Source organism: Rattus norvegicus, chromosome 8 (assembly GCF_021556685.1).
Source record: "Rattus norvegicus strain SHRSP/BbbUtx chromosome 8, alternate assembly SHRSP_T2T, whole genome shotgun sequence".
Classification (NCBI taxonomy): Eukaryota; Metazoa; Chordata; class Mammalia; order Rodentia; family Muridae; genus Rattus; species Rattus norvegicus.
Window position 1 is genome coordinate 81498892 of NC_141541.1, and position 15342 is coordinate 81514233.

Genomic DNA, 15342 nt, shown 5'->3' on the forward strand with positions numbered 1-15342 from the left:
CCGGAAGCAGCTGAGTCTCCGGGTGGGTCAGGAGCAAATCTTCCTGACTGGAGTTCAGTGCTGGAAAAGACAAAAAAATAAAGACTCTGGATGCTTTACTGCGCCTGACACCTCGCACAGCGCCCGCTGAGGAGGCGCTCGGAGGTAACAGAGCAGAGGGAGGCCGTGCATCTCTGAAAACCAGCTCCCGGTGACCACGGTGCTCATCCCTCATGCCACGTCCTAGCGTGGAAACAGTTTCATCCTGGCTCTCACAATGACGGGAAAAAGTTATAACTCAATGAATTTTTATTATCTGTTTTCCACAACTCCAATGGTTTTCTTTATCCCTTATTATCTACTTTCTCATCAATGTATTTATTACTTATTTTCTTGAGTCGATCTCACTATGTAGATTAGATTGGCCTTGAACTCGAGAGAGCTACTGTTTCTGCCTCATGAGTGCTGGGATTTAATGCGTGAGTCAGCACACTGTGCCTCCTCTATCATTGTGACAGGGTCACACTCTTAAATAACCCTGGCTGCCCTGGAACTTGCTCTGTAGACCAGGCTGGCCTCAAATTCATGCCTGTGTCTCAGGAGCATTAGGATCCAAAGCCTGTGCCACCATGACCAGCAATCAAGGCATTAAAAAAATTAGTCAGTGGGGCCTGGAGAAATGGCTCAGGGCTTAAAAACACTGAAGGCGTTTGCAGAATACCGTGGTTTGATTCCCAGTACCCATATACTGCCTCCTTGTCTCTGAGGATACCAGGCCGTTACAGATACATACATGAATAAATTTTTAAAAGGTGTGTTGGAGGAAACATCAATAGTGAGTTAGACAATAAAGTGGGAAATGCTTCAGATCTCAGATGCCCTCTGATAACAGTCTTAGCTTTTGAGTTGGTGGAAGGGAGGGCCCTGTTACTGCATCTCAGGATTTTACCCGATAGTTATAGTGATGTTTGTTCACACACAGATAGGTTAAAAAATGACTATTTAGGAGACTAAAGATAGTCCATGGTAATTTGGTTTGGAGCCTGCAGCCTTCTGGCTCTACATAATTCTATTCAGTCAACTTGTCTTTTAGAATGTTGAACAAAGTTTTTTGTTTGCCCTTGGGAACATCTTTTCATGGAAAAAAAAAGTCCTGCTGAGCAAATCGGCATTCGAAAGACTCAAATTAAAAAAAAAAAAAAAAGAAAAAGAAAAGAAAGAAAGAAAGAAAGAAAGAAAAAAGAAACAACAACAAACACTATAGTTCCGAATGGCCTCTGGCTTCTGTACCTTCCCTTTTTTTGTTTGCTTTAAAATTCTTAGCCATTGGAACCAAAGCAAGATTGGTAAAGTTGTCATCTGTGTGGTGAACTGTATAATCCAGGAGAAAACATGCCTTTCTTTCCTTGTTGGGCTTTAATTACGCCTGAGAACTATGGAGGGCAAGTTCCTTAGGGTACAGGAGCTGCTGGTTATTTTTGTGACCTGGGGCTTGGATTAAATCCATGCCACAGTCCAGAAATCGTGTGGCACCTTCACTCTTCCCTCCTCATTTGCAACCTCTGACCTCTGCTGAGGGGGCCGACAAGCAGCACTGTTACCTGGAAAGTGCTGTGTTCACTAGTCAGTTTCTGCTGTTTTCAGTTGTTGGAACTAGAAACAAAATCTCCCTTGCCCCCTGCTTTTCTCAAAGTAGGCAAGCAAATGATTTGTATTTGATTCCTCCGAGTTTTTTGTTATTGTTGTTGTCTGTTTTTGCCTTTTTGAGATAGGGTCTTACTATGTAGCCCTGGCTGGCTTGGAACTCACTCTGTACACCAGGCTGGCCTCAAATTCACAGAGCTCTTCCTGCCTCTGCCCACACCTAGTGCTGGGATTAAAATCCTGTGCCAATAAAGTTTTATAGCCCTAAAAAAATCGTTTTTGTCATACAGCTTGCTTAAAAATTATGGCTACTGGTCGACACCTCTGTCTCCTGCGTGGGATACGTGTCGGCCCGGAGATCCCCGTAATAGGTCTCCATAATAAACCTCGCCTTTGCTTATTACATCCAAAAAAAAAAATTATGGCTACTGCAGAAAGAATAATGAAGTCATTTCTCCCCTCCCTCTATTCTTCAGACAAAATTTAAACTGAGACACTCACTCCGGGTTCCTTTAGGGCACCTTTTGAAGTAAAAAGTATTGAATGACCTGAAAGGTTGCTCGCCATCCCTTCCCCTCCTTTTGCCATTTTGAAAGTTACCTGTTTAAACACACTGAGAAGACTTCCAGCAGCTATGTTAGTGCCCCATGCCTGGCATCCTAGCGCTGGGGAGGTGAAGGCAGAACTGTAGTCTAGAGCAGCCTGCCCACTGTGAAGAACCAGAAACAAACAGGCAAATAAACGCAAAATAACTCACTGGGACTATTCTGTAATAGGAGAGGGTACATCGCTGTCTCACAGCACCCTCTAACTTGTATTCCCTGGAGGTTCCTTTTGAACATTTTTGTTGACTTGTTTTGTTCTTTGTTTGAGACCTGTTAGTTATGGAATCCAGACTGGCAGTGCAACCAAAGGGTGACCTTGAGTTCCTGATCCTCTTGCCTGGACCCAAGTGTTGGGAATAGGAGCCTGTGCTACCGTGCCTGAAGAAATAAATTTTTTAATATAAAATATGATTTTTTAACTACTGACAACCAAATTGAAATTTTAGAAAATGTTCCATAGTTAGCCTATGTGCTGTCATGCAGCCTCTATGTATTTATTAGTGATTCTTTTTTTTTTAAAGATTTATTTGTTTAATGTATATAAGTACACTGTAGCTGTCTTCAGACACACCAGAAGAAGGCATAGATCCATTACAGATGGTTGTGAGCCACCATGTGGTTGCTGGGATTTGAACTCAGGACCTCTGGAAGAGCAGTCAGCGCTCTTAATCACTGACCCATCTCTCCAGACCCCCAGTTAGTGATTCTTAACTATTACAAAAACATTCATGCCAGAGGAAAGTAGCAACAAATCTTCTAGAGGGCAGTTGTGGGGCTGGAGTCATGGCCCGGGAGTTAAGAGTGAACTGCTCTTCCAGGTGACCTGAGTTTAGTTCCCGGCACCTGTGTTAGCTTACAACTGCGTGTAACTTCAGCTCCAGGGCCTCAGACACTTTCTGGCCTCCACGGGCTCCAGCCCCCCCATACCCCATACCTTCCCATACCCCCATAACTTAAAATAAAATTGTTTCTAAAAGGCTGATGTACTAAGTGGTCCACTTTTTTTGTCCCTTTTTCCTTGGAAACAGTTCTGAAGAGATTTGCTGTCTGTGGAACCTAGTCACGCTCAGCTGTGCGCCACTCGCCGTAGCAATGCTCCGGAGATTGACGCGTCCACAACTGCTTTTTGCTGCCGCCCTTGGAGTTGCTGGAGGAATGTATATTTATCAACCAATATTTGAACAGTATTCCAGAGATCAGAAGGAATTAAAAGAAAAGGTGAAAATTTTGCAAGAATCAGAAGAAAAGAGGAGCTAATTCTGCATAAACTGAAATTGTTTTCATTGCTTAAAGTCCTGTTGACATCACACATGGACTATTAATCTAGCAAGAATTTAGTGTGTTTTAAATAAATCATGGGTAATGGATCTAAGTTATTTATGGATGTAATTCTTCATTGGTTTGTTTTGGGGCAAGAACTCACTATGTAGCACAGGCTGGCCCCAAGCTCTAAGCTGTCCAACCATAACTTTCTTTCTAGCATTTGTTTTTTTAGACAGGATCTGTCTCTGTGGCCAATGCTGGCTTCAAACATGCAATCCTGCCACTGGTGGGATTAGAGAGTATCACCATATCTAGCTCAGAATGAGATGCTTCATTTTTAAAAATACTTTTTAGTTATATGTAATTGTGTGTGCACTTCTTGTGGTTTATGTACATGTGAGTGCAAGTGCTTGTGAGGCCAAAGTTGTCTTCTAGAGCCGGAGTCACAGATGGTTGTGAGCTGCCATGCGGGTCCTAGGAACTAAATCCTAGGTCCTCTTCGAGAGCAACGAGCTCTTAAGTGTGGAGCCATTTCTGCAGCCCCGACGTGTTCACGTTAATATTCACTCATGCATTCGCTATCTCGTGTCTTCTTTTCAGAGTAGGGCAAAAATTTCCTACTGCATAAATTAATTTAGCATGTTTAACAATTAGTGTGTACTTTTAAGATTCCCCTTTTTGAGCTGGAGAGATGGCTCAGCAGTTAAGAGCACTGTCTGCTCTTTCAGAGGTCCTGAGTTCAATTCCCAGCACCCAATTGATGGCTTATAACCATCTGTAACTGTAGTCCCATGGTGATCTCCCCTGGTATGCAGGTTCATGCAGACAAAACATTCATATACATAAAATAATTTTTAATTCCCTCTACCATGTACAATAAAACCACACAAATGTGAGAAGTTTGCCATGTTATATTTTTTCCAGTTTTAGAAACTGAGCCCAGGGATCCCTGATGCTATCTATCTAAGTGTTTAGTCACTGACCTGTGCCCCCAGCCATCTTTTTACTTTATTATTATTATTATTATTATTATTATCATCATCATCATCATCATCATCATTAAAGACCCTTATTAACAGGTGCTTGAAATTTGTTTACTTTTTGGAAAAAAATCAAGTTGTAAACTTTATTACAAATTAAAAATGAAGTTCTTAAAAATCTCAACTTGACTAGATGTGAAACAATTTAAAAAACGTTGAAGATGTATTGAGAAAAACCAGGCCTTTTTTCTTTTTACTTTCTAAAATATTTTTAAAAATTTTTTATTGTATGTACACTATAGCTGTCTTCAGACACCAGAAGAGGACATCAGATCTCATTACAGATGGTTGTGAGCCACCATGTGATTGCTGGGAATTGAACTCAGGACCTCTGGAAGAACTGCTGAACCATCTCTCCAGCCCCACTTTCTAAAATCTTTAAAGGCTTTATTTCTTAAGTTTTACATGTACAAGTGTTTGCCTGTATATATGTACACATACCATGGACATATTTGGTGTCTGAAGGCCAAAAGAGGAGAGTCGATCCCCTGGGGTTGGAGATGGTTGTGAGCTGCCCTGTGGATACTGAACTAATACCCCATCCTCTGAAAGAGCAGCAAGTGCTCTAATCACTGAGCCATCTCTCCAGCACCCACTTCTTGAATCACAGATGTCACTGAGTTGCCCAGGTTCACATCGAGTTCACTCAGTAGCCCAGACAGGACTTTAACTTGTGATTATCCTTCTGTATTCTCCAGAGTATCTGGAACCACAGGCCTGTGCCATCAGGGTTGGCTCTTTTCTTGTCATACAATCCAGGATGGCCTTAAACTCACATTGTAGCTTAAGCCAGCATCAAACTGGTCCTTTTGCTTCAGCCTTCCACATGCTCAGATTGAATTTGTGTGCCACTATAGCTAGCTTGAAAATTGAAAATCAGATACCAAGGTTCTTCTTGACAAAAGCTCTTTGTGTAGTGGGATTCTATTAGGTGTAATCCTTTCATTCTGGGACCCAGGATCATGGCACAGGCTTTATCTGGACTGTGACGAGAGAAAGACAGACATAGAGACATACTCGGGATGTGGAATTGTGCGCTTCTGCTTAGGTATAAATGAGTGTGGCACTTTTTTTTTCATTGTTGGTTTAGAGTATGTCACAGACTGAGACATGGACTCTCAGAACCAGATGCATAATCAAGTCTTGGGGAATGGGTGAAGCCCTAGGTTTCAGGACCAGCACCTCACACACTGGGTGCAATGACACAGCTGTGTGATCCCAGCACTCAGGTGGAAGCAGGAGGTTCAAAAGAACCAACCATTACTAGTGACAATGTTGTTCCTCAATATACCTTCTTCACCCCCAAAAGTTTGTCTGTAGGAAGCTTGGTCCCCAGTGCGATGGTATAGAAAGGTGATAGCTTCTTAAGAGCTAGTGCCTGAAGGAAGACGGTTGCCTTGCTTTCCTGAGGAAGCTATTTCTCTTCCCCGCCCCATAGAACAATAGAAAAGATTCTGTTCGGGTCCAGTGTATTGGGGTTGCTTACAGAAGCATGGGTGTCTCTGGTAGCTGCCATCCGCAGAAAGGTCCTTGGACATAGTTGAGAAACTGACTGCATTGTGGTGCAGTCCCAGTAGCTACAGACTGGAGGGTGGGCAGGTGGGTGGGCAGTAGAGTTTGTGGTGGCAGGCTCTAGGGATGACGGAAACTTAACCCAGGCTTCTCAATATTTTGCTTTCTTGGAAATGGAATTCTGAACGGGGCAGGCCAGTGTTAACCTCAGAACCGCCTTTGGATGGATTTGGGTAATGTCATCCATCCCTAGGTTGAGACCCAGACTGCTCACAGAAAACCCTAGGCATCGACAGAAGGCCACTAGGAGGCAGCAGAAGTTCACAGGATGCTCCTGACCCTGCCGGATCTTATTATGTTATGCCACCCCATAATTTCCCTCTTACTGTGCATTAATTGCCTTAACAGTTTTTAGGACTTCTGGGTGAGTGTTATCCGAGTTAGAGTGTGCGGGTAGACTCTGTTGGCCATTGCCTTCCAGAATAGTGTTTATTTTCTCCTGCCTGTATCTTGCCTATTTTTCTCGCCGTTAGGTCCAGGAACACCAGCAGGCTATGCCCAGACTGTCTCCAGCAAAGATGCACAGCCATGAAAAAGCTTTTAGGACAGATCTTTGGAATTCCCAGGGCGCGCCTCGCCTTGCCCAGATATCGGGGCAATTTGAGCTTTTTGTGAGTGGCACTCTTGGTCTCAAAGAAAACCACCCTATGTGGTTCTCACACCTTACAGAAGGGGCGAGGAGACCTGTTCCGTGCTAGGCGAGGCGAGGAGGAGACGTTTCTGTGGCGGGGGGCCTGTGGGCAGGTGACAAGGGGCGGAGGTGGAGGCCGCTCAGGGCCCGCCCCCACTGAGCTCTCCTCTACGGGAAGTGATGTGGGGCCGGACGGAAAATAGCGCTAAGCACCCAAAAAAGGCCAGTCGCTCGGGGTCCCGAGCTCCACTCGGAAGGGAGTACCTAAGGGATAGAGCACGGCGAGGACTCAGCAGGCTGGGAATCTAGTACTACAGGGACGCAACACCGCGGGGACAGCACCCGACAGAGCACCAAACCGGGTGAGCACTGCGATCTGAGCGCTGCAGGTAGCAAGCAAGCAAGCGGGCCCTGGAGCTACAGGGGAGAACCCGATGCTGGTTCTCTAGAGTTCCAGGGGCTGGGGTCCAAGGTTATCCCAGGTGGTATCTAGGACTCAGAGTCCCTTTAATGAGGGGAGGAGGAATAGGTATGCCCCCCACCACTTCTTCCCTCGCTTGGGTTTTGACTTTAAAGTCTTTAGAAAGAGAAAGGGCTCTCCGTTTTTCTGTCATTCAGAGAACCCAGCTGGTCAGGTTGGTCTGAAGAGTCACCCTATCGGAGTTAGAATTGATGCGATGACATATTTTGGTCACTTTGCCAAGACCGGGTCTCTGGCCCAGTAGCTGGGTACCTCTTTGGAAAGCCACCTCTGAAATATAGGAGATTTTGAGGCGTCTGAGCATTCCCCCGGCTTTTGCACCTTGCTGTTGTCTGGAGTATTCTCCCTAGGCTTCCCTTTCAAGCCCAAGGACTAACAGCTGTTCTGCTTTAGCTGTTCAGCCCAGCGGGGTGAGGAAGGCAGGAGATTTCTTACTCATTTCGTTAAAGCTCTCTGTAGAGTGGAACCGACCTGGGAAAGGTAATCCCTGCATTTGGAAGGTGGCAGAGAAGGATCCAGGGTTCAAAGTCAGCCTTTGCTACGTAGTGAGCTTGAGACCAGCCTGGGTTATAGGAGACTCTCTCAAAAAACAAACACCAGCAAAAAGAAAGGAAGGGGGTGGGGGGTGGGGGGTGGTGGGAAAAGGACATACAGCAATGCCGAGCACACCAGAATGGGAATTGCTTTCTTTTTTTTTTTTTTTTGGAATTGCTTTCTTATTTTACCTTGGTCTCCCTCCCCTCAGCACCTTACCATTTCCGTTTCCTCTCCATAATGTGTCTTAATTAGTCTCTCTCTCTCTCTGTGTGTGTGTGTGTGTGTGTGTGTGTGTGTGTGTGTGTGTGTGTTCGCGCATGTGGATGTGTATGTAGAGCACAGAAGTCAGTGTTAAGTGTTTTCATCACTATCCATCAAATCTGTCTTTTTGTTTTTGAGATGAAGGCCTCACCGTGTAGCTCTGGCTGGCCTGGAATTCACTATGTAGATCAGGCCGATCTTGAACTCACAGAGATCTTCCTGCCTCTGCCTCCCAAGCACTTATTTAGCCCATGCGGTGTTAAGTCAGGGAGAACCAGGCCTTCAGCTTTGCCCCGGCCCCCGCCCCTGCCTTTTAAGATTGACTTTGGCTGTGCAGAGTCCCTTGCGTCTCTGTGTGGAATTTATGGTCAGCCTCTCAGTTCTGTTACCTTGGCTTTAGAGCACACACAGGCATTTTGAAGAGGGAAGCCAGTCTTTGGAAACCAGATTTTTAACTTCCTTTCCCGACACCTGTTTTCCCCATCTTAGTAAAGACATTTCACTCTTACAGAACCTCAGACCACACTCTCCAGAATCACCCTCAATTATCTTCATTCTCCCATGCCTCTTGCTCTACGTGGACACATTTTATTGAATCTAACTTAAGTATAACTAAAAAATTTTTTTTGGTTTACAAACTTTTTAAGTGGCTGGAGAACTGGCTCTGTAATGTAAGGCGCATACATGATTCTTCCTGAGGACCCAAGTTTGGTTCCTAGCACTCACACCAGGCAACTCACAACTGCCTGTAACTCTGACTTCAGAGAATCCAATGCTCTCTTCTGGCCTCTGCCAGCATCGCACAGTATTGTGCATGTACAGAAATGTAGGCAAAATGCTCATGCACATGAAATAAAAACAGCTTTTGTAAATATTACATTTATCATTTGTGTATGCTATGATATGTATGGGAGGTCAGAGAAGAGTTTACAGGAGTCGGTTCTTTTCTTCCACCATGTGGGTCTGGGGATTTAATTCAGGTTGTATGGCTTGGTGGTAACTACTGCACTATTTTGCCTACTCAGTTTTTTGGGGGGAGGGGGGAGGGAAGAGGGTAGTTGAAACATGGCTTCATTATATATCCCAGGATCGCTTGGAGCCCAGCGTGTAGCCTAGGCCTCAGCCTCCTGAGTGCAATTACAAGTACAAGTGTGCCCTACACCTGGCCATGATCACATCTGATAGAACAACCATTTCTCTACTGTTTGCGCCCATTCCTACTACCTTCTCTAGTTGTGTTCCTGCCAAAGCCTCTTAAAACACTTCCAACCTTGTTCTTACATCTCTATAATCTTCCCTCAACACAGAGATCACCTGTACACACACACACACACACACACACACACACACACACACACACACACACACACACACACACTTTCTACTTTTATCCCAGAATGAGAAACAGTGTTCTCAGTGGGTGGTGGTGGTGGCAAATGCTTTTAATCCCAGCACTGAGGAGGCAGAGGCAGGCAGATAGATCTCTGTGAGGTCAGGGCCAGCCTAGTTTACAGAGCTAATTCCAGAACAGCCAGGGCTACACAGAGAAACTGTCAAAAAAGGAGGATGGGGGGAGGGGGAGGGGAAGAGGAAGAGGAGGGAAAGGAGGAGGGAGAGGAGGAGGAAAAGAAAGGAGAGGAAGGAAGGAAGGAAGGAAGAAAGAAAGAAAGAAAGAAAGAAAGAAAGAAAGAAAGAAAGAAAGAAAGAAAGAGAAGAGTAAAACCAAGTTCTTTTTGTGGCCATGGATACTCTGAGATGCTGGCAATCTTGCCTGCTTTGTTCCCATGCCGAAGCCCCCCCACCCCCCATTTGCCATTCTGTTTACTCCTGAATGCTCTTCACTTGTTCTCTCTTGTCTTAGACAGGCCCTCTTACTGACATGACACCCCATTTAAAATAGCACCCCCACTTTGTCCTGCCTGCCCCTCTCTACCTGTCCTTTGTAGTGCTGATCAGCACAGAGGTGCACCCACTGTGAGGGCCAGGGATCAGGCTCATTCCCTATTGTGTCCACTGCACTCAGGGTTAAGTTGAAATTCTGAAGGGGCTGGAGAGATGGCTCAGCACTTAGGAAGATTCTGAGGACCAAGGTTCGATTCCCAGGACCCACATGGCAGCTCACAACCATCCATAACTCCAGTTCCAAGGGCCCCAATACCCTCTTTAGGCATGGAGGCAGGAGGGTCAGAAATTCAGGGTTATCCTTGGCTACCTAGGGATTCCCAGGCCTGTCTGCAGAACAAGCTCATAAAGGACGGAAGGCTGAGTAGTGACGCCTCTGCTGGTTTTCCCTCACCCCCTCCACACTGCCTCACCTGTCTTGTGATGGTGGCAGCAGGCAGCCCTGCACTGCACTGAGAAAATTAGGCAGAGCTGTTTAGTAGATGATCTATCTTCTGGCCTCTTATGTTAGTCTAGGGCAAGAGTGGAGTTCTTGGAAATGGAGGGAAATGGACATTAATTTCTTATGAATATTTTGCACTATAACAAATGGGCCTTCCTGTGGCTTCTAACAGAAATGGCCAACTGTTGGCACTTAATTGTGTAACTACTTTCAGTTGTCAGCTGCTTTCTGTGTCTTGGCCCATTTCCATGGCTACACCCTTTCACTCTTGGGGCTTGAACTTGGGGCCTGGCATATGCTTGGCAAGTGCTCTCCCATTCACCGAGCCACCCCCACCCCCTACTCCCCCCTCCCCCCCCCCGTCCCCACCCCCCATTCCCGGCCCATCTTTAATTAGATCCTATCAGCCTGGAAACAGAATATCACTCTGACTCATTTTGAATCTTATTTTGTAAGGAGTCAGAAACAAAACCAGTGTAAGACAGAGTGTGCACTTGAGTAAGGGGATAAAACTCCAGGACCATCCATCTAGTCCAGCAGTTCTCAACCTCCCTAATGCTTCGAGCCTTTAATACAGTTCCTCATGTTGTGGTGACCCCAGCCATAAAATTATTTTCATTGTTACTTCATAAGTAGTCTTGATACTGTTGTGACTCATAATATAAATGTCTGTGTTTTCATAGGCAGCCCCTATGAGAGATTATTTGACCCTCCAAAGGGTTTGAGGCCCAAAGGTTGAGAAGCAACAATGAAGTCTATACTTTCTTAGTAGGCATCTTTATATACCTTACCCTACTACCTCCCTCTGAGTGAGAAATTGGGAGACTTCCAAGGGAGAATTGAACTCATTTGGCCTATAAAGTATGATAACTTGTTGTTGTAAAAATATAAAAAAAAAAAAATAAAAAGGTTGTCTTTTATCCCCACTAGGTCTGCACCACGGTACCCCAAGATATCTGCTGGATATCTTTTATTTATTTATTTATTTATTTATTTATTTATTTATTTATTTATTATTTAATGTATATGTGTACACTGTAGCTGTCTTCAGACACACCAGAAGAGGGCATCAGTCCCATTATAGATGGTTGTGAGCCACCGTGTGGTTGCTGGGAATTGAACTCAAGTCCTCTGGAAGAGCAGTCAGATACCTCTGAGCCATCTCTCCAGCCCTCTGCTGGATATCTTTTTTTTTTTTTTTTTTTTTTTTTTGCTTCTTTTTTTTCGGAGCTGGGGACCGAACCCAGGGCCTTGCGCTTCCTAGGTAAATGCTCTACCACTGAGCTAAATTCCCAGCCCCTCTGCTGGGTATCTTAATTCTCAGTCAGCAAAGCCTCTCACCCGCTCTGCTACATCCCATATCACACTGCTGAAGGCCTCTCTCTGAGCCTGGCAGCAATCTCTCTACCTATTTAGTTCCCAAGGCAGGTTTCCATGCCAGAAACACACATCCCAACTCTGTGGTGGCCCAGACCAGCCGCCGCACACTTTCTTACACATAAATCGCTACATGAAAGAACACACAACACAATAACCTTTGGCCCAATTGATAAGATATAATTACCCACCTAAACATACAAAGCCCAATACACATCCATCCCTTAAGAACATTCATAACAACCTGTAAAGGTACAGCGAGGAATCTTAACATCACCCGCCATATTGTCCTGCCATGGCTTCTCTCCCTCTCCCTCCTGTCTCTTCTTCCTTTCTGTTCCAGTCTCCTCTTCCTTCAAACTTCTCTCCTGCCCATCCTTCCTTCTCATCCAATGACAGGCCTCATTCTATCCTGTACCTGCCTCACCTCCTCACCTGTGACATCATCCCACAATAACTAATTTCATGACATCATCCCACAATAACTAATTTCATGTATTTCTCTCTCTCTCTCTCTCTCTCTCTCTCTCTCTCTCTCTCTCCCTCTCCCTCCCTCCCCCTCCCTCTCCCACCTTCCTTCCTTCCTTCCATCCATCCTTCCTTCCTTCCTTCCTTCCTTCCTTCCTTCCTTCCCTTTTTGTGGGACTGAAGCTCAGGGCCTTCCACATGCTGGGGAGTACTTTGCCACAGAGCTATACTCTAAAGCCTTGTGTGTTTTGTTCTATTTCTTGAAACAAGTTCTTACTATATGTCCTAAAACTCACTATGTAGACCAGGCTGGCCTCAAATTATAACAGAAACCTGCCTAGTTCTGCCTCCTAAGTGCTGGGATTAAAGGCATCTAGCAAGATTATTTCTTCTTCTTCTTCTTCTTCTTCTTCTTCTTCTTCTTCTTCTTCTTCTTCTTCTTCTTCTTCTTCTTCTTCTTCTTCTTCCTCCTCCTCCTCCTCCTCCTCCTCCTCCTCCTCTTCCTCCTCCTCCTCCTCCCCCTCCCCCAGTTCCTTCTCCCCCTCCCTCCTCCTCTTCCTCCTCTTTCTTCTCCTCCTCTCACACCTCTTCTTTTTTGAAAAAGAGTAATACCTACCCCTGAGTGCTGGGAGGTGAGCTTGGGTCCTCTTCAGTAATAGCCGAGTCTTTTAACCACTTAGCCATTTCTCCAACCTATGTGTAAGATTTTTTTCAATTGAGTGTACTTTCTTCCTTTGTTATTAAGACTTATCTTAAAATGTGTCTCTATAGATTCACTATGAAATAGGAAAGAATTATTTTAACATATATATGTGGTAGTTATACACACATAAAACATATTTCTCAATTAAAATAGGTTTGATGTTTCTGAAGGACAGAACAATGCTTGCAGTTTAAAGCCTGGGCCCTCAAGAAGAAAGCTCTCTTGCCCCTGTTAAGAATATGATTGGCTCCTGAGGAAGCAGCGCTTCCCTTCAAAAGCACTCCCTTTCTGTGCCTCTTGGGGTTTGCTTGGACCATGTTTGTTCCTCCACCTGGTGATCAGGAAATTGGAGTTGCTGATCTGGCTTCCCTTAAGCTGATTAGTCTGAGAGCAGACACTGGAGATGAAAGCTTTCAGTGAACCGGTGTCCTGGGGGGAGGGACTGGAACAGTGAGCATCTAGCTTGGTAGGGCTCCAGCGTGGGGACTCAGCTCATCAATCCTCTTGTGTTATTTGGGGTCCATCAACACATTTTATTTATTGTCAATTAAAATTGAGTGCCTTGCCTAAAAGGGATTGGAATTTTCTCCCTCCCTCCCTTCCCTCCTCTCCTGTCCTCTTCTCTCTCTCCCTCCCTCTCCATCTCCGTCTCTGTCTTATCTGTCTCTCTCTTTCCTCTTTCTTTTTTCTCTCTCTTTCTGTCTGCTTTTCTGTCTGTCTGTCCTTCTGTCTTTCTCTTTCTTCTTTCTTTTTCTCCTCTTTATCTTTCTCTCTCTCCTTTCTTCCTTCTTTCTCTCTTGTGTAATTGGATCTTATGTGTACCAGGCTAGGCTGGAACTCCGTGTAGCTGACGATGCCCTTGAACTTCTAAGTGCCTGATTTATGCTAGGATTACAGGTGTGTGCTGCCATTGCCTGTATAACCTTCTAATTCAAGGATAGGGTTTCAAATTTATCAAATAAAAATGATTAAATGTTTTAATCTGTCTTTAATTTTTTCTTTTGAATCAGAGTCTTGAGATGTAGTCCAAGCTAGCTCTTGATCTCCCTGACTCCGCCTCCTAATGGCAGTGTGCACCATCACGCCTTATTCCAAAATATAAATATAAACATTCTAGTTAGAGGTCACGCTTATACCCAGGAAATGCATGATATAGTTCAAAGAATGGCTGAGCTATGGCTCGGTGGCTGTCTTCATGGTGATGGAGAGAATCTGTTAATGACTCTAGAGCTAGAAGCAAGTAAGAGAACATTAGTGTTGTTTTAGCCTTTCACAGTTAAGGAGATCCCCACCTTGGACAGAGGCTCAGTCTGTCCAAGTTACATAGACTAGGAGGAGGGGCCAGAGCCAGATCCAGGACCAGTGGCTCAACGCCTCCCTCAAGTGATGCATAGGGTGGGGTGTGCACGCTCTGTTTGCTCTTCTAGAGGACCTGGGTTTGGCTCCCATCACCTACGTTATGACTCAAAACCATCCATAATTCCAGTAACAGAGGACCCAATGTCTGCTTTTGACCTCCTCAGGTACCAAGTGTGCATGTGGTCCACATACATATATGCAGGCAAAAAACTCATACACTTAAAATAAGCAAACTTTAGGACATTTTTTAAAAGTGCATATAACTCCAGTTCCAGGGATCCAATACTTCCTTTTCACTTCCGTGGGCGTGAATGTGGTACAAGTCATACAGACAAGCAAAACACTCAAACACATGGAGAAAAAAAAATCTAAATCTTTTTTTAAGGGAAGGTCGGAAGGAAGGCTGGGAGGTAATCCTGAAAATGGATGCGGTTTTGTCTGCCGCTAGGGAAACCGTACTTCAGAGTCCCTGGTCTTTTTTTCACAACCTGGATGGTTAATTCACATTGAGCCCTTCCAGCTGCCAGGTCAAAGCATAATAAAATCGGTTGCCAAGAAACAGGAAAGTCTGTTCTATCTTGTTTGCTGAGGGTTGTCCAACCACAGGGGTGGGCGGCGGATCCTCCGGGTGTTCCTGGGCGCTAATCTACTACGTATTTATATCATTAGAGTCCAAGACAAGGCATCGATCACCTGGTTAAACATAATAGAGTGAGCACTTTAATCCTCGCAGTGAGAGCCTGGCTGGGGAAGCGCGAGGTAAAGCTTTAGTCTGTTTGGATGCATAGATGTAAATCTCTTGCTCGTGACTTGGGGACACCACTCCGTACGTGCTTGCTTGGTTGTGAGCCTCCTTCTGCTCGTGTGGGGTACCTAAGGATGATGTGTGTGTGTGAGACAGAGTCTCCTATAGCTCAGACTGGCCTGAACTTGCTACATAGCCCAGGATGACCGTCAATGTCAGATCCTCCTGCCTCCCACTCCCAAGTGCTAGGATTACAGGCCTGAGGCACCGTTCTTGGTTTATGTGGTACTGGGGATTGAACCCAGAGTTCCATGTGTGGCAGGGGGTGGGAGG

General features: G+C 45.1%; 2 protein-coding genes across 7 annotated transcripts in view; both read left to right on the plus strand.

Moving 5' to 3' along the window:
• Positions 1-29: 29 nt before the first annotated feature.
• Positions 30-4387, plus strand: Pigbos1 (PIGB opposite strand 1). The gene is made up of 2 exons (NM_001308432.1): positions 30-144; positions 3257-4387. The coding sequence occupies exon 2, from the start codon at positions 3321-3323 to the stop codon at positions 3483-3485; it is 165 nt and encodes a 54-aa protein (NP_001295361.1). The 5' UTR covers positions 30-144; positions 3257-3320; the 3' UTR covers positions 3486-4387.
• Positions 4388-6894: 2507 nt separating this feature from the next.
• Rab27a (RAB27A, member RAS oncogene family) overlaps positions 6895-15342 on the plus strand; it is a 59272-nt gene continuing 50824 nt past the window's right edge. For 4 of the 6 annotated variants that reach the window (XR_015626920.1, XR_015626922.1, XR_015626919.1 and 1 more), the window contains exon 1: positions 6895-7096. The gene's annotated coding sequence lies outside the window, so the exon portion shown is untranslated. 6 annotated transcript variants of the gene reach the window in all.

Excerpts from the sequence above, each read along its gene's own strand:
- Pigbos1 (NM_001308432.1), top strand. The coding sequence starts at position 3,321 with ATGCTCCGGAGATTGACGCGTCCACAACTGCTTTTTGCTGCCGCCCTT.